Consider the following 21,700-nt stretch of genomic DNA (forward strand, 5'->3'; position numbering starts at 1 on the left):
ACTGGCTGTCTCCTGTGACCAGATTGGTGCCTGGCTCAATTGTCATCAGAGAGGCATCATCCAGTAACTGATGGAGGCAGATGCAGAGACCTACATCCAAACATTAGGCAGAGTTCGGGAATCCTGCAGAGGAGGAGGAGAAAGGATTGTAGGAGCCGAAGGGGTCAAGGACACCGCAGGAAGGTTCCCACTGCTTCATTTTAAGAAGAGAGATGGGCTATGCACAGTGACACACACCTACAATCCCAGACTCGGGAGGCCGAGGCAGGGCTGCCACAAGTTTTGAGGCTAACTTGAGCCACATGGCAAGACATGTTTCGAATATATATACAGACATCTTTAAAAGTGCCCGGGCCAGCGTGTTGCTTCAGGAAGTGAAGGCACTCGCTGCTAAGCCTGATGAACTGAGTTCCATTTCTGGAATCCAAATGGCAAAAGAGAACTGACTCCCAAAATGTTTTCCTCTGGTTGCCACAAAAGGGGATGCCGCTAAAGGTCCATCCTCAGAGGAAGGTCAATGGTGTTGGAGTTGAGAGTTGGTAGGGAGTGAGCACATCAGCATGTGAAAGATGGAGTGTGGAAGGGCAAATTGGAAACCAGGTATATGGATATGAAGAAGGGGGCATGCACAGAGACACCAAGACCACAGTGACAAGGCCAGCTGGAGAGTCAAAGGATGCACCATAGAAGCAGAACACTCGCCACCCTCAGGGATGGGAGTCATCTGCTGCACACAGCCAGCCCTGCAGGAACAGGAGGAGGTCCTTCACACACAGGTCCCAGCCATGTATGCCTGGGTCTAATGGCATAAGGGGTGACCTGGGTCTCAGGACCTAGCTGGCAAGCTCTATTTCCTATGTCCCCATTCCAGGCCTGCCAAAGGCAAGGAAGAAACTAAAAGCCATCACTGCCATTAAAGCTGTCCTTTCCAGGGACTGAAGATATAGCTCAGTGGTCAAGAGCACTGGCTGCTCTTCAGGACCATCACCAGCAGCTACATGGTTGCATATATCTACCTGTAAAACCAGTTCCAGGGGATTCAAGGCCCTCTTCTGGCCTCCATGGGCATCAGGCCATACTTGCAGGCAAAACACCCATACACATAAAATAATTAAAAACTGTCCAAGTATGATGAGATGAAAGGATTCCCAATTTATATTAACACCATTGCTGTTTTTATATGGCCAAGTCTTGAGTTCCAACAACAGAACACAGAATGGCATCACTGGCATGCACAATGATTCTAAATGCTGCTTGCCTATGAAGTACTCACCAGAGGATCCCTTGAGCTCAGGCCACATCGGCCTCCCAGAACATTGAAGGCCAGGCAGGAAGAGGCTGGGAGGGAAGAGTATAACAGAGCCCTTAGCACAACTGACTCCATGATGGAAGTATCATTTAGGCTATAAAACCACATGGAGCAGCACCACCCACCAAAATGAAAACCAAGACTTCATCCATTGAAGTCCGTAGTTCTAAGAAAGTCTACAAATGCACTAACCTTGCTTTTTGGCTTCTGCAGTTCTACTTCTGGCTAACTATTCTTGTTAACCGAAGCATGTCATGGTTTTTGTGTTTAAAAGCTCACCCTGAGAAAGGCTGGGGGCTACACTGGGATCCTGAGCACCCAGTAGAGTCCACCAGGCCAGCTAATAAACTTTGTGCCGGCTTAAGCCCATGTCTGAGCAATCTTCTCTGGTGATGCCCCACGAGAGGGCCTTCTGCAGAGGAGAGCACACTGTTAGCCTATGGAAATCTCCTCAGGCAGATGTACTCAGATATTACAGCGGCAGAGGTCTTTAGGTTTGTTTCTGGTTTGGAGACAGGCTATGTCACCCAGGCTGTCTTTGGACTTGAAATCCTCCTGCCTCAGCATCCTAAATACTGGGATTATCAGCACAAACCACCATACCTGGCAACGTTTAGGTCTGAAAAATGGAAGGGGATCACAGGATCCAGTGAAGGTTGAAGATCTAATCGTACAAGGACAAAAAAGAAAAACTATGCACCGAGGCTTCCTCTTTGAGTCCACAGAAAGACTTGTATAAATCAACAAGACGCAAAAAACCCAAGCTTTTAATCCAAATACACCACCTATGTGCAGTTATTTTGCTAGGCCACTGTTAATCTTCTTGTCTCTGTCTAAATAGGTATGTTTAATCTTGTTAGCCACAAACATCATTTCAGAGCTTGATAAACCAAACCTATGAACCAAATTCTCCCGTCTCACCAATGAAGTCCTTTTGAGAGCCCGGTTGTTGGTGGCCTCCTGAGGTCATCTGTCCACCTTAGACAGCAGAGCTCAACAATGACATACCTCCACCTTCTGAAAGTTGGTCAAATACTTCCCAAGATACTGGCCACCCAGAGTCCCAATTTTGGATGTTATTTTTGTCTTTAGACAAGGTCTCTAATTCAGACCTATGATGCAGTTCAATTTGAGCTTTAACTTCTGATTTGCTGACCTTCTATTCCCAACTGCCAGGATTAGGAGGGTGTCTGTCCGTGCCACATTTATGGGGTGCTGGACATTGAACTCAGGGCTCTGTTCACGTCAGGCAGGCGTCTACCGAGCTCCATCCCCAGGCCTTTCACATACTTCCGAAGAAAAAAACCCTTTGGTCCATGGCTCCAAGCACAAGCTGTGTACCTACAACACCTAGACAATTTCCTGTGCACCTTGGATGTGCCCAGGATCCGCCTCACAGGTGGTTTTCCAGTGTGGACCATGAGTCATTCTTTTCTTGTTACGTCAAAGCAATTCCATTTATGAAAACAATGAAAAGTGTTTTGCAATTTTTTTCCTGAAAAATGACTAACCGAAGCCCAGGCCCTTGAAAGTGTGAATGAGGCTCGACAGTTGGTACAGTGCCAGCTTGTCTCTAGGAACTTGGGTATCACTGCAAGATGTGTGACAATCGGGAAAATCTCACTTACCGTGAAAAAGCAGCTTGGTGGCACAAGCTTTACAGAATCAATCATCCACAAGGCATGTTTTCGTTTTTAATTTTTTTCTTTGATAAATCAATTGCTTCACAAAAATCCTTTTAAAGACAACAATCCGAGAAAACATATTGTTACAGTATTCACATTTTAAAGATTGTCAGTTTCAAAGACCAAACTTAACTGAAAAAGGCAGACTGCCGAGTTCTGTCGCGCCCTGCAGGAGAAGCCTTCAGGATGGGTAGGCATTCCCTGCCAGCGTTGAGGGGGCTATGCAGAGAGGAGCATGGCTCTGACTGCTCCAACAGGTGCGCCGGCCACTCAGCAGGCTGCACAGTGGCCCGTCAGCCTTAGCCAGAAGGGTCACAGTGCATATTGCATATACACTTCGATTTGACAATCTGGACTCAAAAAGGAGAAAACTGAGCCCACCAGATGGGCGGTCAGCCGGTCTAGATTTCTGCTAGGCAGCCAAACAGCAGGAATGACACAGGTTGCCTGTAGGTCTTAGAACACATTCAGAAGGCTCCAATGTTAGGGAGGACTTTACTTAGGAACGAAAGCTGGAATCTGACCGTTTAAACAAAGCTCAAAGGAGATGTGCTTTCAGATTTTCTCCACAGGCCAAGGAAAGGAGAGCAGGAGTTTTGCTTGGGTTTTTGAGACAGGGTTTCACTATGCACCAGAGACTGATCCCAACCTTTCAGCAATTCTCCTGCTTCAGCTTCCTAAGTGCTTATATTCCACAATGCCCAGTCAGCAGGTGTCTTGAAGGTGCAGCTGAGACAAGAACAAAATATGCTGGGCAGTCATTGTAAGAAACAGAACGGCTCACCTCATGAGAGCTACTTAAAAGCATCTGAGTGTGCATGGGAGGGGACAGAAACTCAGGCTAGGGCCCTGTGCCAGCTCTCTTACAATCTTTTTTTTTAGACAGGGTCAGGTTATGTAGCCCAGGCTTACCTCCTGTCTCAAGTTCCTGAGCATTGGGATTACAGGAGTGTGCTACTACACCCAGGTTCTCTTATGATCTTCATGCTATCCCCTCTGAGTTTAGCAGGTGAGAGTTCAGGGCTTAGGAAAGCTGATTTCAACTGGAAAGGACATGCAGCATCATGGTGTTCAAATCCCAGCTAGAGCAGCCACCAACTGGCACACATCGGGACAGCAGGGACTATGCTTCCTTTGGGGAGAGTGGCAGACCTCTGCAGGAGCTCACAGGCCGATGCATTTCTACTCTAAACCCAACATAGCCAGTCTTTCAGGCTTTATATACCTGACTTAAAACATTAAAACAATTTGTGAATAAGCAATGGAAAAGCTGCTTAAAATATTACTGTCTCCTCAAAAGAGTTGCTGGCAAGTTTTTTGGTTTTGTTTATTTTATTTTGTTGTTTTGTTTTTTGTTGTGCAGGCTCCTTAAATGGTTTGAAAGGACAACCTGTTTTTCTTGTTGACTACTTGGCTGTCCAGGTGTGCTCCATGACTAAACGGAATCAAGACATCTGGGGAGGAGGGCAGTGAACTGTTGCAGAAAAAAATTGTGAATTAGCTAAAGATGTCCCTCTAGGTAACCTTGGTCCATAACTGATCATCACCCTTGGGTCCCAAGGCATGGCACCCTTGACAGCCACATGGCTGTCCATCAGCAGGTGGGCCTAGGTACCATCTGTGACAATACAGCTGCTCAACAAACGAAGCTGGGAACTTGTGTTCGGAGAAAAAGCCTCCCAAGTAAACCAAAAGCAAACAGCCTGCTCTGTCATGTCGCCCAGAAATGAAGTCCCCAAACTGTCCTAAATCGTGAGTGGTAACTGGAAGGGGAGGACCCTGGAAATGGAAGCAGCAACATGCAACAAAAGTGTGTGACAGCCAGAGAGCCGCAGACGCCTGAGAGCTAACAGGGGGTCCGCTGAAATGATACCTCCACAGCTCTAACTTCCAGATGGCTGCCCATTATGTAAGACAGTTTGGGTGTTTGATATTTACCCCAGCTCTGAGCCAGTGGGGTAGAGCACATTTATATTAGTTTATAATAAACATTCTATGTATAACACGTTTTAACTAAAAAAACAAAAACAAAAACAAAAACAAACAAACAAAAGAACAACTAAAATTACCACCCAGTTACCATGGCTGGGTAGCCATGTAACTGCAGTCAGGTTGAATTAGGCTGGACTAGGCATGGCAGAGAGCTATGGCACACTAAGGGCACTGCATGGCGGCGGCCCTCACTCACCATATATCCTACTGAGTACACTCTGTAAGATGCAATCTGAGCATCACACAGGAACACAAACTGGAGATATCAAAAGTTCACTTGACGGTTGTTTCCTTTTAGCAGTTATGGTGAGCCTCCTCCCGGGGAGGAGGAGACCACGCATGGGCAGCTGCCTTTCAGAACATCCCAAATCGAAAGACAAGCATGTGCTGTTCCTTCTCTAGAAATTTATCCTTAATATAGTCATAATCCAATTAATAACTGATTTATAAAAATAGCTTTTTATCCAATAATCCCAGCAAGGTAAAAATACGAGTTTCTTTTTCTATATAGCAAATGAAACAGGCAAATGGTGCCCAGAGAGAACGCAGTGTGTTGCGGGCACTCACAGCCCACCAGGGCCAGCATCCTCTTGCCCTGAAGCCCAAGTGCAGATCCTCTTTCAGACCTGTGGGCAACACAAGCAGCAGCCCCCAGACCTGCTGTAAACCACAGAACTCAATTGCAACTGCATAATTTTTTAGAAAATGGCAGCACTGTTCCTTAATCTCATCAGGGACTCAGGGGCAGGGCCACTCCTCACGTTTCCGGCATTAAAAACCCACACACGCACATCTGAAGGAAGTTGCTGCACCAGCGAAGACATCTTGAAGCTTGCTGTGAAATACAAAAGTGCACTCTTCTATATCTACATATAAAACATATTACAAAGAAAACTGTGTAAAATGTTTGCTGTGCAAACAATGAAGAGTCAGGTGCTCCAGCTCCGCGCTGGCCCTGCTGACAACGCCGGCCCTATTGAAGGGCGTCGCTGTTCTCCAGCACCAGCCCGCTGATGTGCGGGGGCGCCAGGGCACCTCCGTCATCTTCTGTGCTGTCCACTGACTCATCTTCACTCTGGCCCGCCATCATGACCTGCTGTACAGCCAAGGTGGCTCCGTCTGAGGACAGGGACTGCAGGCTGTCCACGTTCATGTTTACAGGTGTGGTGATGGTCACAACGGCACCTGAAGCAGAGCACACCACTGTTACTGTCTTCACTAGTACTCCGAGAAAAGCGCTTCATGCACAGACAGGTACTGCTCGTTTGCTCAGTCGACATCTAAGACACCTGTGTGTGCATCAAATGTCCCTGCACCAAAGGAGGGTACACCTGTGTGTGCATCAAATGTCCCTGCACCAAAGGAGGGTACACCTGTGTGTGCATCAAATGTCCCTGCACCAAAGGAGGGTACACCTGTGTGTGCATCAAATGTCCCTGCACCAAAGGAGGGTACACCTGTGTGTGCATCAAATGTCCCTATACCAAAGGAGGGTACAAAATACTGGAATACCACTTCTGGGAGGTGAAGCCTCTAATCTGAGGTCAAATCGCACTGTGCAGAATCAACATTATGCAAGGGAAGGGCAGTGATGTGCCAACCGGAGTTGAAGTGGATGGCAAAGGACGTAACTGCCAGAGACACTCACTGACTTCGAACACAGGCAGCTGAAGGCTTGAAAGAGGAAGGGGTGGGTCTGGGGGGGGATGTGGCTCAGTGGTAGAGCAGCATGTGTAAGGCTAGTGGTTCCATATCCAGTACTCTAAAAACAACATTAAGAAATTAAAACCTCCATGATGGTGCTCCTGCTGACTGTAAAGGGCAAGGGAGCTACTTCTGCAGTGGTATCAATGCCTGCAGACTCACAGTTGAGAAAGAGGAACACAGCCTTTACCCCCACCACCACACCATACCCCTGTCCAAAAAAAAAAAGTAACAGCCTAGACAGAAAGCCACTGACAAGAGAACCTTAAAAACTGTGATAAGGATGCTGGCATGCAGCTCTCCACAACTGATGGCGTCTGGTGGGAGTAGGGTGAGGAAGGACTCAGTTTTCTTTAAGGACAGACCACCAGGAGTCTGACCATGCTCCAGTGTGTATATGAGCAACACAAATTGGACTTTTTTTTTTTTCTTTTCCTTCTTCTTTTGGGGGGAGGGGGTTTACCAGGTTCATGATGTGAAATTCCCAAATAATCAATAAAAATATTATGAAGAAAAAAAAAATTAAAAACTGTCCCAAAGCTTCCTAAGCACTTAGTAGAATATTGCCAAGGGAAAAAGAAAAGACACCACTATGCCTGTACACTCAAACACACACACACACACACACACACACACACACACACACACACACACACACACACGAAGGCAGTGACTTCTGTCAGAACTGCTGAGGGAAAGTGCTGAAGGTCATCCTGAGCAGCACAGAGAGGCCTTATCTCAAAACAAAACTAATCACATACGAAACAACCCAGACTTCAAAGAGCTCACACACAGAGTTGCTGATGTGACACACATATCAGAATGGTGGCTAGTGACAGAGAGAGAAGGAAAGGGTCAAAAGCTAGAGACGGGCACAGGCACCAAAGAAAGAGGCCAGGTGGTGTGAGGAGAACCGACTCCGCTGTCCGTGCCGAAGGCTGGAGGGCAAGAAAGCAAAATTGGAAGTAACAGAGAGTACCTGCTAAGGACACCTTAAGACAGGGAACCATTCCCACGAGCAGCGTGCACACCGTAACTCCCCACCAATGCTGAGCCTTAACGTCCATCCACAGATGCCTCCTCCTGGGGTTTTTTGTTGTTGTTGTTGTTGTTTTTTTTTTGAGACAGGGTTTCTCTGTGTAGTTTTGGTGCCTGTCCTGGATCTCACTCTGTAGACCAGGCTGCCTTGAACTCACAGAGATCTGTCTGCCTCGGCCTCCTGAGTGCTGGGACTCAAGGTGTGCACCACCACCACCCAGCCTCCTCCTGTTTTATTATTTCCAAACATTTGTTTAGTATGTGTGGGAGTGTAATGTAACGTGGGCACGGAGTAAAGGTCAGAGGACAATTTGCAGGAGGTGCTTCTCTCCTGGGAATCAAACTTAGGTCATTAGGCTTGGCGGCAAGTCCCTTTAGCCAATAAGCCATCTTGCCAGCCTTGAGTCTTACATACAGAGAAAGGGCAGCATGTCAGGCCCACAGCTCCCAGCTCCCAGCAGCTGACCTGGCTCACTGTCCCCACCGTTGCCCATCTGAAGTGACGACGCACCTTCTGACATGGCGAGCTCACTGGGTGTGGCTTGTGTCACTCCTGATGCAAGGGAATCTGGCCAAAACCTCTGAACTGGCCTGTTCTGAGCAGGCTTTTTCTTTGTTTTCGGAGTCTCTGAACAGCTGGAATCCAACATTGGCTGGAGAATTCGTCTCCGGGCATTGATGAACCTGTGTGCGGATGAAGAACTTGTAAAGACCGGCATGGGGTTCCACCCTTTAGGAACCATGCTCACAAGAGGAACAACTGACAAGCTCAGGACTACCCAGATCTCCAGACAGCTGGGCATGGTGACGCACGCCTTTAGTCCTAGCGCTTAGGAGGGAGGCAAAGGCAGGTGAGTTCAAGGCCAGCCAGGTCTACATATTGACTTCTAGACCCTATACAAGCAGAGCCTGTCTCAAAAAAGAAAAGAAAAAGATTTTTTTTTTTTTAAATTTTAAACAAAGACCAGTGTCTCCACAGCACTGCTGTGGTTTATTTATCTTGTCTGCTTTCTCCCACTCCTGTGAATTATATGTTCATACCAACATGTGTTTGACTCTTTCCGCTAAGGACTGAAAATGTTAACATAGTGAGCCTATGTGACCTATGCTGCAGAACATTCTCAGGCTGAGCCATCAGTGAGATGCTGTGAGTCACCAGAGCTGGGGTCTAGGGTAAGAACTGTGTCTTGGGGTCAGTGAGATGGCTCAGCCGATACAGGCACCTAGTGACCTAAGTCCCATCTCCAGACTCATGTAAAGGTAGAAAGACAGCTGACTCCATTAAGTTCTCCTCTGACCTCCACATGTGTGTCATGGCACATTGACCCTCCACCCTATTAATGCACATGCACACAGTAATAGAATGTCTAAAAAGAGACATGTCTTTTCAGAAGACAATTTCTTTTTTTTTTTTTTTTTTTTTGGTTTTTCATGACAGGGTTTTCTGTGTAGCTTTGCACCTTTCCTGGATCTTGTTCTGTAGACCAGACTGGCCTCGAACTCACAAAGATCCGCCTGCCTCTGCCTCCTGAGTACTGGGACTCAAGGCGTGTGCCACCACCTCCCGGCTCAGAAGACCATTTCAAATGAGAAGCTCTGCCTGCCCCACACACTCAGCAGCAGCACGGCCCATGTGAGTGACAAAATCTCCAGTAGATCTTGCTGCTCTGTGAGATGAAGAGCTCACACCTGAGCTATGACCGAGGGGGGGGGAGAGGGAGGGAGGGAGGGAGTGAGGGAGGGAGGAAGAGAGAGAAGGAAGAGGAGAGAGAGACAGAGAGACACACAGAGAGAGACAGAGAGAGAGAGAGAGAGCAGCAGAGAGAACAGGCTGGCCAGGGCTAGACATGGCTTCTCATTGGGGACATACTAAGAAGACTTGCCTCAACCTCTGGCCTCCAGGACACCAAAGCAGGTGACTTTCAATGTGACAGTGGAACATGTGAAGACCGAGAAGGAGCCCCGAGCACCGGTTCAGCTTTTCCTGATACAGATGCTGCCCTGGCACTCCCCTGGGGAGCCCTGTCCACACTGGTCTGCTTGCTAGAGTCAACAGCAACAGACAAGGCCCTGAAGCATCCTACAGAGGCTCCAGCAGATTGGAACCTGTCCCACAGTATCTCCAACCCAACAGGACCCTGGATCAAGCCAGCTTTACTGTGGTCACCCTTCTCAGGGTCCTGGATTCAGGGACAAAGCAGGTTCTGTGGTGGCGACACATGTTCTCTGAACACCCTCATCTGTGCAGTCTCAAGACCAAAGCAGTCACTTAAATTCCTAGGTGAAAGCTACCTAACACCCTGAGGCCATCCTACCAATGTCCCAGGTGCCATTTTAGGGCTTCACTGAGGTACAGGTACTCAGGGACAGGAGGCAGACACAAGGGCTAACATTGGGCATGCCCCCCTCTCCACACACCAAGAGGAATGCAAGCCAAGGAAAGTACAAGGAGCTCCTAAAGATAGCAAAGGAGTTTAGAAACTCAAGAACTCAAGAGTCACCTTACCACTTTTCAAAATTAAAAGCTGGGGGCTGGAGAGATGGCTCAGTGGTTAAGAACACTGACTGCTCTTTCAGAGGGCCCAGGTTCGATTCCCAGCACTCACATGGCAGCTCACAACTGTCTGTAACTCCAGTTCCAGAGAATCTGACACCCTCACAGATATGCAGGCAAAACATCAATGCACATAAAATAAAAATAAATATTCTCTTGTTTGTTTTTATTTTTTGAGATGGGGTTTCTCTGTGTAACAGCCGTAGCTGTCCTAGAACTAGCTGTGTAGCCCAGGCTGGCTTTGAACTCACAGAGATCCTCCTGCCTCTGCCTCCCAAGTGCTGGGATTAAAGGCATGCACCACCACCGCCTGGCTAAAATAAATACTTTTTTACAAAATTAAAAGCTGGTATTAAGCCTTCTAGATCAGACCGTTCTGGAGCTGGGCAGCATGGTGGGACACACAAGGATGTGAATGGAGGAGCCCAATAGTGACAGAAGACCCAGAGCAGCCACCACCAGTCACCTCCCAGAACATCTGTCAATGGGGCGACATGTCAACCAAATGTGAGACTATGCCATGACCAGGTGAGAGTAATCATGGAGACACTTGGGAGACTGTCACAGGAGGAGCACCAGCCTGGGCCACAGCATGAAACTATCTCAACAACCACCAAAGAAAGAGAGAGAACGAGAGACTGAGCACCAGCCAAGAATGGTTCATGCGCTCATAGCAACAGGCTTGAACCCTTTATGTTTCTGCCAGCACTATATTTAAAGGATTTACCAGGAAATCACTCAAGCAGTACGGTCTACTATTGCTACTTAAATAATAAATCCTGGCCCAAACGCAAGAAAGCAGGCATGTTTAATGCAACCCTGAAGGACAGTCCTGCCTCACTGGTGGAATAATAAGCAGGCCAACTGCACGGCTTACTCTAGAACTGCAACAGGCATGTGTGCTGGCTGCAGCACAGCTATATTTGAAGCTAGCCATGCTTCTGAGTGCAAGTGTGTGCCTCCTTTTTCGCATGCTAATCCTACGAAGCTGACACTGTTTTCCATCTGAAGACAGTGAAGTGGAGACAAGTGACTGACTACCGGGGTAGACTAGCACCCTACATGTGTGCACCACTCTCTCTGAGAATGCCAGTTCTCACAACAGGAACACATGCCCAGGCTCACTATCTTCAACAGTGTGACCCGAACCTAGCAGACAAAGTTTCACTTGTAAACATGGTGGTCTTCTCCGGGCAGGCCTTTCTGGTGAGTGGCTCTAAGCCTCATCATGCTAGTAGAATGACTGTAGGGACCCGTGCAAGACTGTGTCCCCAAGCTGCAGGCCTAAAGTGACGGCATGGGTTTGTTTTTGTTTTTTTGAGACAGGGTCTCTCAACAGCTCTGGCCATCTTGGAACCTATTACGTAGACCAGGCTGGCCTCAAACCCACAGCAATCCACCTGCCTCTGCCTCCTAAGTGCTGAGTTAAAGGCATGTGACATCACACCTGGCCATGGTATATTTCTAAAGGAGACCAAGACGCCAGGCGGAAACATGTGCCGATATATACCCTGACACATGCCGTCTCTGGCCGCAGCACTCTGATGGCAGCACAGAGCATATGGGTGGCCAGGCTCGGCCACATTAATAGGTGAGTGTCAGCACTCGGTCATCTTACCAGTTGTTGACTTGAAGCAGTGTCAGATTTGTCTGAGCAGCAATCTGCTTTTTCTCATCCTCTGTTGGGTAGGGATGCTAAAAATAAAGAGAGTTACTGTCACAGTGGGCTTTGGATTTTCAAAGGGAAACCCAAGCTTATCCAGGCAAATAAGAAACATACAAATAAACAAGAGAAAAGGCTGATACAGTAGAGCTTTCAGCACAACTAGACTTTAGTTTTAGAAATCTTCAGATAAGAATGAAGGGGGCTGGAGAGATGGCTCAGCGGTTAAGAGCACTTGCTGCTCTTCCAGAGACCCCGGGTTCAATTTCCAGCACCCACATGGCAGTTCACAACTGTCTGTAACTCCAGTTCCAGGGGATCTGAAACCTTCACACTGACATACATACAGGCAAAACACCAATGCACATAAAAGAAGAATAAATAAATACATCATTAAAAAAAAACAGATAAGAATGAAGCATCTCTCTTCCCTGACCAAGAATGTCCAACACTACAGCAGCTGTTGGTGTGTGACGAGAATGTGGTCAGCCAGTGTCCCAAGGTAATGGCAGCAGGAGCTGCAGCCCTGCTGGGGGCAGGGAGGGGGGCATCCTCCTTGCCCAGCACCATCTGAGCCTTGACACAGCACATCTGTATCAGCTTTGTTAGGTTTAACGCACGAGCAACACCCAGCACCTACTTCAACCGTGAGACTAAACTGACACTGGATAGACTGACATTACCCCTAGCAGCTTCCTTAGGACGAACCTCTGTTGGATTAACATGGTGGTGGTAAAGTACAGAGACTGACTGTCCCTCAAAGGTCTGTGTTGCAGGCTTGGTCCTTAGGCTGCTGCTATTGTGAGGTGCTGGAAACTTAGGAGGTGGAGTCCAAGGATAGAGACCTTACCCACTAAGCAATAAACCAAAAATGAGGTCAGAAACAAGCACCGAGCCAGAACATCAGCCAGCAGTCACTGCTGCCCCACTGCTTGGAAAACGAGGTGTTGCAAAGAAATGCGGGCCAGAAGGAGAAGAAAACAAGGAAATGTGTCCTCATTGCTCCTTGTGAGCAGGGCTTAGGTTTGAGAAACATTAACTCATTAAAGGGAAGTGTGCTAAGACTGACCCGCAAAGGAAAGAGACGCACCCAACACAGCACTTCCGTGGGGAACTGTGACCGCTGCACCACAGCCATTGCACTGGGCATCACTTCCTGTCCTTGACCTGACACCGCCGATGCTGGCAGCCCTCTCCATCATTACCTCAGCTGCCTCTCTTCCTGCCTGGACCACTCACTTGAAACTAAACAAGCCCTGTGTGCTTCTCCTCACTGTGCCTGACTTCACGACATGCCTGTGACCTACTGCCTCCCGCTTAGCTCCACTGCACAGTGCTGCTGGCTCTCGTCTTTGTCTCCTTCTCCTGTCAGCCCCATCCCATGGAAGGGCTTTTCTGACCCAAAGGCACACCATTAGCAGGAGCTTAGTTGACTCTCTTTGTACCATTCGGGGGACCCCTGCTGCATTTTAAGTTTCTCGAAGTCATTATTAGGGACCTGTGCTCCAGCCCCACTATGGACACAGCGTAATACCAAACTTAGACCTGGGCCGAATAAACTCAAGTCAGTTTCCCCAGGACACAAGCCAGGAGGGTGTCTCAGGGTCCCCCATGGTGTATCCGATGCACTCTTACCCCGATGTGCTGAAAGAGCCAGGACCGCATCACATTGGTGGCATGCTTCGGAAGGACACCCCTCTTGTTCTTGGAGGAGCCATCTTCTTGATGCAAGATGCTGAGATCTTGATTCAACTGCAACTGAAGCTTTCATACAATTGACAAACGTCACAAAGGCTCTGAGATGACAGCACATCCAGCAGCTCACAACTTCAGAGGGGGGAGGCACCACGCAAGAGGCATGTGCCGAAACCCTGGACTGACTAATCTTTTGGGGATACTCGTTACACTGTCAACATAGATCGGTCTTCATTCCCACTTTTTCAGCATGCAAGTCTTAGACTACATGTAGCTACCTACAATTCTTAGACTCTCCAAACTGTTAAGGGACAATTCCCATGTGCTGAACTGTGTCAACTGTTGACTGCAGTCCTCAGGCAGGGACTATTCACCGGTTAGACTGAGGCAGAATCACAGACCTTAACCTCTGCAGTGCACCAAGGGACTACAGTTTAGGGTGATCACCAACAGTCAGTGTGGGGGTCATCAATGCTACTTGTGTCATGAAGCTTCCAAGCTCTTGGAGGGTGGCGTACCAGGAGGAACCTGAGAGCTCTGTGCCCACCCTACACTCTGTTCCTGCCTCCATCTGCATCCTCTGCAATGGCCTTCATAATAAAGTCCAGCAGAATGGCCCAGGCCTCCAAGACAGCCCTGAAACAGCCGGCTCTGGCAGGATGAGCAGCACTGATGTGTCACGTGGCACTGTGGGCACAGACCAAGGGGCCACCGGACATCGACATAATGAAAACCTGGCACACACACAAAAAAAGCACGGGTTGGGGATTTAGCTCAGTGGTAGAACGCTTGCCTAGCAAGCACAAGGCCCTGGGTTTGGTCCTCAGCTCTGGCAAAAATAAATAAACAGATAAATAAACAAACAAACAAACAACAGATAGATAGATAAATAAATAAATAAATAAATGAATCAATCAATCAATCAATCAATCAATCACACCGAGAGCCAGAGCATCATGGAACCATGGCTGAATGCACAACGGGAGCTGGTGCTGGGTGTCACCAGTAAGTACTGACTTGATGCACCCGGAGAGGACAGCCTGGGTGTGAGAGTGGAGCCCCGGTGCAGTGGAAGGCAGGCAAGGATGTTTCAAGGACATTCATCAGATGCACGCTTGCCTTTAGAAACACATGCAAATAGTAGAATAAATGGCTCCCAGACTCGGAGGGGACCTGGGGGCCAAGGAGAAGTGTTCAGATCTGTGACCTGACTACAGTGTTCTGTGGGGACTAAACTGTGGCACACCCCAACCTGACAGAAAAATTCCAAGCAATAGTGAGAGGGGAGGAAGTGAACACTCGGTACTCTGTTGAGGACCAGTGGTACAAGTCAGTGGTCAGGCAGGTGGGGCTGCAGCTATGCATGCATCTCAGGTTCCATCACCAGCACCAAATAAACAGGGATAAAAAGACACAAGCCCGTGTCCTAATACTCAGAAAGCGGAAGCAGAGGATGAGAAGTCCAGGGTTATTCTGGGTCAGATACAGAGTTTAAGGGCGGCTTGGGGCACATGAAAACCCTCCTCCTGCCTAGTCCTCACTCTCAAAACAATTTTTCCATGGGTGTGTGCTAGCAGGATGATTAAAGACTTCTCAGTGGTCATCCCCCAGGAAGTCAGAGTCAATTCCAGCCATACATGGCCAGGTCAGTGTCCCGACCAAGGCTGACACCCTCCTCAGGGAGCAGCAGCATGCAGCTCTTTCTGACCAGAGGCGTGTATGGCAACAACAATCTACCTGGGTCTGCCATGTGCCCTTAGGCAGGGAGCCCTGTACTACAGTGGAAAACAGTGTGGGGACCAGGGTCATGGGGTTTTTACAACAGGTCAGAAAGTACTCTCCTGAGGTCCTCAGACTTGGTAGGTTTGCTATTTAAATGGGTAACCTTTATTCCTAAGAAAATTCAGTTACACAGAAGACTTTCTTAACATTTGGGAGGCTGAGGCAAGAAGATTACAGTGAGTTCCAGGCCAGCCAGGGAAACCCTGTTCCAATTCTCCCCCCCCAAAAAAAATAAATAAAATAAAATAAATAAAAATAAATAAAAACAAAAAACAAAAAAACCAAACAAACTTTCTTTTTCAACAAAACAAATGGAGTATCTTCTATAGTACTAGTAAGTTATTTAACTTAAAATGTCTTCCCCTTAAAAAGCACAATTCACTGGGTGGTAGTGGTGCACACTTTTAATCCCAGCACTTGGGAGCAGAGGCAGGTGGATCTCTGTGAGTTCCAGGCCAGCCTGGTCTACAGAGTGAGGTCCAGGACAGCAGGTCTGTTACACAGAGAAACACTGTCTTGAAAACTAGGCAGTAACTGGACATGGCTCTATTGTTACAAACATCTAAAATGGAAGACCACAAGAGAAGCAGGTTGGTGAGGAGACAAGTAGCAGCATTAGTGAGCTCTAGCTCTTCCCTATGTAGGCTTGGGCCTGAGCAGTCACACAGCTGACAGTCTCTGACGCGCCCCCACCTATGCCAGTAGCACCTGCATCGTTTTCTCTAGTGACGACACCAAACCTTTGTGGCCAGGACGACAGCCCCAGACTACCCAGACCACCAGGAGCCACTGCAGCCCGCTTGGACTGCTCTTCCTTCAGGACAGCAGCCACACCCCAGGGCTAGGCATGAGAGTCCTTGATAAGGGCATGGACAGAGACCTCACAAAGAGAATCAATATCCACAAAATAAAACTATACTTTAAACGTTGTCTTTAATTATTCAATGTAAAAAAATCATGTTTCTAGAACTTAGGGGGTGGTTTTCCAGCCCAGAAGATCCAACTTCCCCATGTTACTACAGAGGAATGGGAAGACTACAGAATGACTATGGCCACAACATGCCACAAGTCACCTCTTATTTGAGGAGCCAAACACCTGAAGGTGAGAGCCAAGAATTGCTACTGTAGACACCCAGAGCCTCACCTCCACAAAGTACCCCAGGCACGCCAAGAATGCAAAGCAGAGGCCTGGGATGATCCCAGAGCTTGGGGTGCAGCTTCAGGCTAGGGATACAGTCTGGGCCTTGTGGTTCTGAAAACTCTGCCTGGCTGTTCTGCATCTACAGGACTTTGAGCCTGGATATGCATACACAGTGACGCCATGGCCATGGCTGCTTCTGGGACTGTGAGTAACTTTCCTGGTGCCTCTGACTGTTCTGAACTTTGTAAATTTCCACAATAAGGGAGATGAAGCATGGAAAGAAACAAACCGACTAGAGGCTACTTGACAACAAATGACAGGCACGAAGAAGGGAGGGAGGGCTAGCCTGCTCCGTGGTACCCCACCTAGGCAGCACGCATCACAAGTCCCAGAGGGCACCACACACCTGGGAGTTCTGGATCCTAATTGTCCCAGGAGATAACGCCTGTGTGACCACTTGACCTTGTGGAGTGACGACGGTGACAGGCTGGTACACTGTGCCACCTCAAAAAGGAAAAGAGATTGAAATATTAAACTACTTTTACGTCTTAATGATTTGAAGCCATTCTTCCCGATATGCTTATGGAAGAAATGAAAAGCCTGTCGGGTGAGCCTTCTAACCATTTCAAACGGTCAACAATACTGTGCAGACTATGCAGTCAGACAAATTATCACACTAACTCTGACCTGCATGGCACCTGGCGCCTGTCACTGGGGACTCGGCAGGTCCTTTCTGTTGCCTGTGTCTGCTCTCCTTCCCTACAGTGACACATACCCAGCATCTGGCTAAAGGAACTGGACAATGAACTCCTTTACTCTAGTTCGCTTTACTCTTTCTCGCTTGTTTGTTTGGAAACAGGCTCTCTCCAAGTAGCCTTGGCTGTCCTCGAGCTCACTGGGCTCTGCCTGCCTCTGCCTCCTGGTACATCACCACACCCTGCCTTAGTTATGTTTCTTAGCAACAGTTGTCTTGTTCCACTGAAATCCCCTTTGCACCGCTCTGGGAGGTACACAGAGTACATGTCTACCAGTCCCTACATACCTGTTCCATTTACTGATTTTTATATCTCTAATATTCCACACAGAGCAGAAAAGTACTTTACCTGCCCCACCCCGCCTGTAATGGCTTTGCTATAAAAATAATACTAAGACTAAGGCAGTATTTTTCCTTGATCGGCACCACCAATTCATGATTCTAGGTAGTTTCCAGGTCCCATGACTAGCACAATTAAAACTATATTATTTGAAAAGTTAGCAAGATGATGCAGCAGGTAAAGGAGCTTGCTACCAAGGCTGACTAACCGGAGTTTGACCCCGGAGCCCATGCGGGGAAACAGAACTGACTACTCTAAGTTGTCCTCTGACCCCACCCATGCTGTGATGCATGTACGTGAATGGGCGCCTGCAGACGCAGGCACACCAAGTATTTTTAAAACTATGTTATTTGAAATCCTAATTAACTTTTGCTGTATCTTTTCTTTCTTTCCTTTTTTGTTTTTTTTTATTTTGGGGGATTTGTTTTTTTGTTTGTTTGTTTGGTTGGTTTGGTTTGGTTTTTCAAGACAGGGTTTCTCCGTGTAGTCCTGACTGTCCTGGAACTCGCTCTGTAGACCAGGCTGGCCTCGAACTCACAGACATCCACCTGCCTCTGCCTCCTGAGTGCTGGGATTAAAGGCGTGTGCTACCATCACCTAGCTTTTCTTTTTATACTTTATTATTTTAAATTTTGTGTGTTTATATATGAGAGGGAGAGAGAGACAGAAAGAGACAGAGAGACAAAGTGATTGAGTGTGGGTGGGTATATGTACAGGTGCCCAAAGGGGATCCCCTGGAGGTAGAGTTATAGCTAATGAGAAGCCTGCTGCTGCTGCTGGGAATCAGCCCTGGATCTTCTGGAAGAGCAGTAAACGCTTTAACAGCTCAACCACCTCTCCAGCCCCTTGCTTTATACAGTCAATTCATATGTAAAACCTTTTCCCCAAATGCTTTTGCTAGAAAAATACAATCTGTGCAGCATCCTTGCTGAAAATCAACAAGAAGCAGGTATTCAAATTGCTCTAGACTCTAGCACTATTGTATCAGGAACTGGCATGGAGTAAAATACAGTGAAATCAAGGAGGGGAAAAAAAACAGAAGTTAAAAGGCATTTATATATGTGCTTGTTCTAATATAATGGACCTGTTTCCTAGAAAGCTCATGGAAAAGGTGTCCATTTTTAGGTGGTCCTACCTGCCACTGTTGCCATGGTTACATTTCCCTGTTGGAGGGCTGATGCTGGCACCACGATTCCCTGGGGGCCGAGAGTGCCTGTGATGGCACTTTGAATCTGCTGAATGTCAGAACACACACATTGCAGGGGTTATTAGAACACAGAAAAACATGTTCAAAACCTCAAAGGAAGCAGCATCACAATGTTGCAATAAGGCAAGGGAGACCAAGGACACAGAGCGGACACAGAGCAGACTCAGTTGACAGGTCTTCAGAAAGCAAGCGTCCTACATGGGAACTAGAGAGATGCAAAAGCAGCCACACTAGCTGTGATGATCCACACTGTGGTATGTGCAGTGTGTAGCTTTCCTCTTGCTGTCCAAGCCCAGGAGGGGCTTTCAGACAACTGTCTCCCAGGTTTGGCTCACGCTGACAGTTCTCCAGAATCAGAGCCTTCAGGACAGAATGAACACATGCAAAGCTGACACCAGAAGAGACCAGGCACCAGAAGAGACCAGGAACAAGAGAAGGAACTCAACTCTCACACGTAGTCAGCACGGGGTATTTCAGCCAATGCAATGAGGCAAGAGAAGGGAATCAATGTACAGAGGTCAGGAAGGGAGCAAACAGAGTTGTTCCCACTGGTGCAGGACACCAGGGAAAGTCAAGAACTAGGGAATGGACCAAATAAACACCTTACTTAGAACGTCAGGTCATAGGCTATGAGAGCAAACACCAATGTCAGAGGGGCTCTGAGGGGCAGGGAAGAAGGCTGAGGAAATAACAAAGGGGTGAGTGCTACCAAAGTACCACACGCGTGTAGAGAGTCAAAATGCAAACCACAGCTTTCTATAACTGACGTCTGCTCACAAAAACACACAGGCTTATCTGATTTTCTTCTGGATCTTTCTACAGCACATTAAAAATTAACTGCTTTTCTGTAGGCTAGCAATAAACACAAAACCTAAAAAGTACAATCCAGGGGTTGGAGAGACAGCTCAGCAGTTAAGGGCACAAGGGGCTCTTACAGAGGACCGTGTCTGGTTCCCAGGAACTACATGGCAGCTCACAACTGTCGGAAAGTCCAGTTCTAGGGAGTCTGATACCTTCTTCCAGCTACTTCAGGCACCAAAGTACACATACACTGATGCATGCAAACTCTCAAACATCCAAAAGTAAATAAATCTTTAAAAACACAATCCATTTACAGTCATTCAAAGATATACTTGTGGGGTTGGGGATTTAGCTCAGTGGTAGAGCACTGGCCTAGCATGCACAAGGCCCTGGGCTCGATCCTCAGCTCCAAAAAAATGAAAAATAAAAATAAACAGAGATATACTTGTGTGTAATTTTGTTTTAGATAGGGTCTCACTGTGTAGCTCTGGCTGTCCTAGAACTCTCTATGTATACTATACTAGGCTGACCTGACATTGAACTCACAGAGATCTGCCTGCTTTTGCCTTCTGAATGCTAAGATTAAAGGCATGTGCCACTACATCTGGCTACTTGGATGTACTTCTAAAAGCACATGGATCACTATGCTGAAAACTACAAAACCCTGAAGAAAAAGCCCTAAGAGATGTAAATAAAGGCAGAGCTGTGGCATGTTTCTGGATTGAAGAGTCACATAGTAAAGATGTCAGTTCCCCTAAACTGATGTAGAGGGTTAATGCAATGCTATCAATTCCCACAGTGAGGTTTGTTTTGTAGATCCACACTGCATCGTTGACAGTTTACACACAAAGTCACAGTAACTAGAAGAGAGCTAAATCAACTCAAGAAGTGACGAGATGGAGGAGAGCATCTCTTCAGTGCTGAGACTTGCCAGGTAGCTGTAGTACTCAAGGCCTGGTGGTACAGACACACAGATAATGGAACAGAACCCCAGACATCGAGGCTCCTCAGACATGCCCATTTGGCTTTTGACAAAAGGGGAAAGCAGTTCAGTAGGAGCTGCTAACAACAGGCGCTGAAGCAGATGAACATCTGCAAACAACGAGAACTTTCAAAACTCAGAAACTTAAGAAAAAAAGTTAAAAAAAAAAAAAAAACAAGCCAAAGACACAGGCAGACTTTCCTAGCAAAGACAACACACAGATAGCAGATCAGCACATAAAAGTATCATTTGCTATCAGGGAAATACAAATAAAGTCCTCAATGAAATACCACCACACAGCAGAATGACTAACATATAATGGTGCTTCATCCTTGCCTAGGTTTAAGGACGTTCTGAGAAGTGAAATCAGTCAGATACCGCATGATTCTACTTCTGTGAGGATCCTAGACTCGTCAATTCACAGAGATGGAAAACAGAATGAGATGGTCAGGGCCAGGGCCAGGGCCGGGGGAGAGCAGGACGAATCAGTATTTAATTGGGAAGACTGAAAAGTGAATAGTGGTGGTGACGGCCACACAACAGTGACAATGCACTTAATGCCACTGGACTTAAGAATATTTTGTCATCAAGACAGCCAGCAATTCGGAAGGAGCTGACAGTCTCAGGAGTCAATTCGTGATCAATACTACGGTGACCAAGAAGCACAATGGACCCAAAGGCAAGTACCTGGGACTGCACAGGGGAGTATGGGCTCCCAGGTTCCCCACTCAACAGGGTCTCGCTGTTCATTTTTGTCTTCAGACAAGCAATGTACCGACTACAGAAATCTTTACAGAGTTCATTAACCTTTTCCAGTTCAAGGAGATGAATGCGCAGGACCTGGATTGCTTTCACCATCTAGAGGTAGAGACAAGAAAGACTGTTAGGTGAGAAATAGTGTGCCATTCATTATCAGAAGTCACCATTATCACACACACTGCTTAGTTATCAGGTGGAAACGACGTCAGTGCCAGGAACAGAAGTGGAGCAGCATTAGCAATTACACAAACAGACAAAGTGTTCCAGCACTCCAGTGCCTCAGCCCCAGCCCGG

General features: G+C 47.4%; 1 protein-coding gene across 3 annotated transcripts in view; it reads right to left on the reverse strand.

The window, feature by feature from the left end:
* Window positions 1–3,899: 3,899 nt before the first annotated feature.
* Window positions 3,900–21,700, reverse strand: part of Pknox1 (PBX/knotted 1 homeobox 1) — a 43,118-nt gene continuing 25,317 nt past the window's right edge. For 2 of the 3 annotated variants that reach the window (XM_036167859.1, XM_036167860.1), the window contains 7 exons: window positions 21,335–21,505; window positions 18,793–18,892; window positions 16,970–17,067; window positions 13,581–13,709; window positions 11,901–11,977; window positions 8,240–8,412; window positions 3,900–6,171 (listed from right to left, as the gene is read on the reverse strand). In XM_036167859.1, coding sequence (XP_036023752.1) covers window positions 5,960–6,171; window positions 8,240–8,412; window positions 11,901–11,977; window positions 13,581–13,709; window positions 16,970–17,067; window positions 18,793–18,892; window positions 21,335–21,505 — 960 coding nt within the window. In that variant the 3' untranslated portion in view covers window positions 3,900–5,959. The remainder of the gene's footprint in view (window positions 6,172–8,239; window positions 8,413–11,900; window positions 11,978–13,580; window positions 13,710–16,969; window positions 17,068–18,792; window positions 18,893–21,334; window positions 21,506–21,700) is intronic. The other variant, XM_036167861.1, reaches the window with a different exon arrangement.

Source organism: Onychomys torridus, chromosome 18 (assembly GCF_903995425.1).
Source record: "Onychomys torridus chromosome 18, mOncTor1.1, whole genome shotgun sequence".
In the NCBI taxonomy this organism is placed as follows: Eukaryota; Metazoa; Chordata; class Mammalia; order Rodentia; family Cricetidae; genus Onychomys; species Onychomys torridus.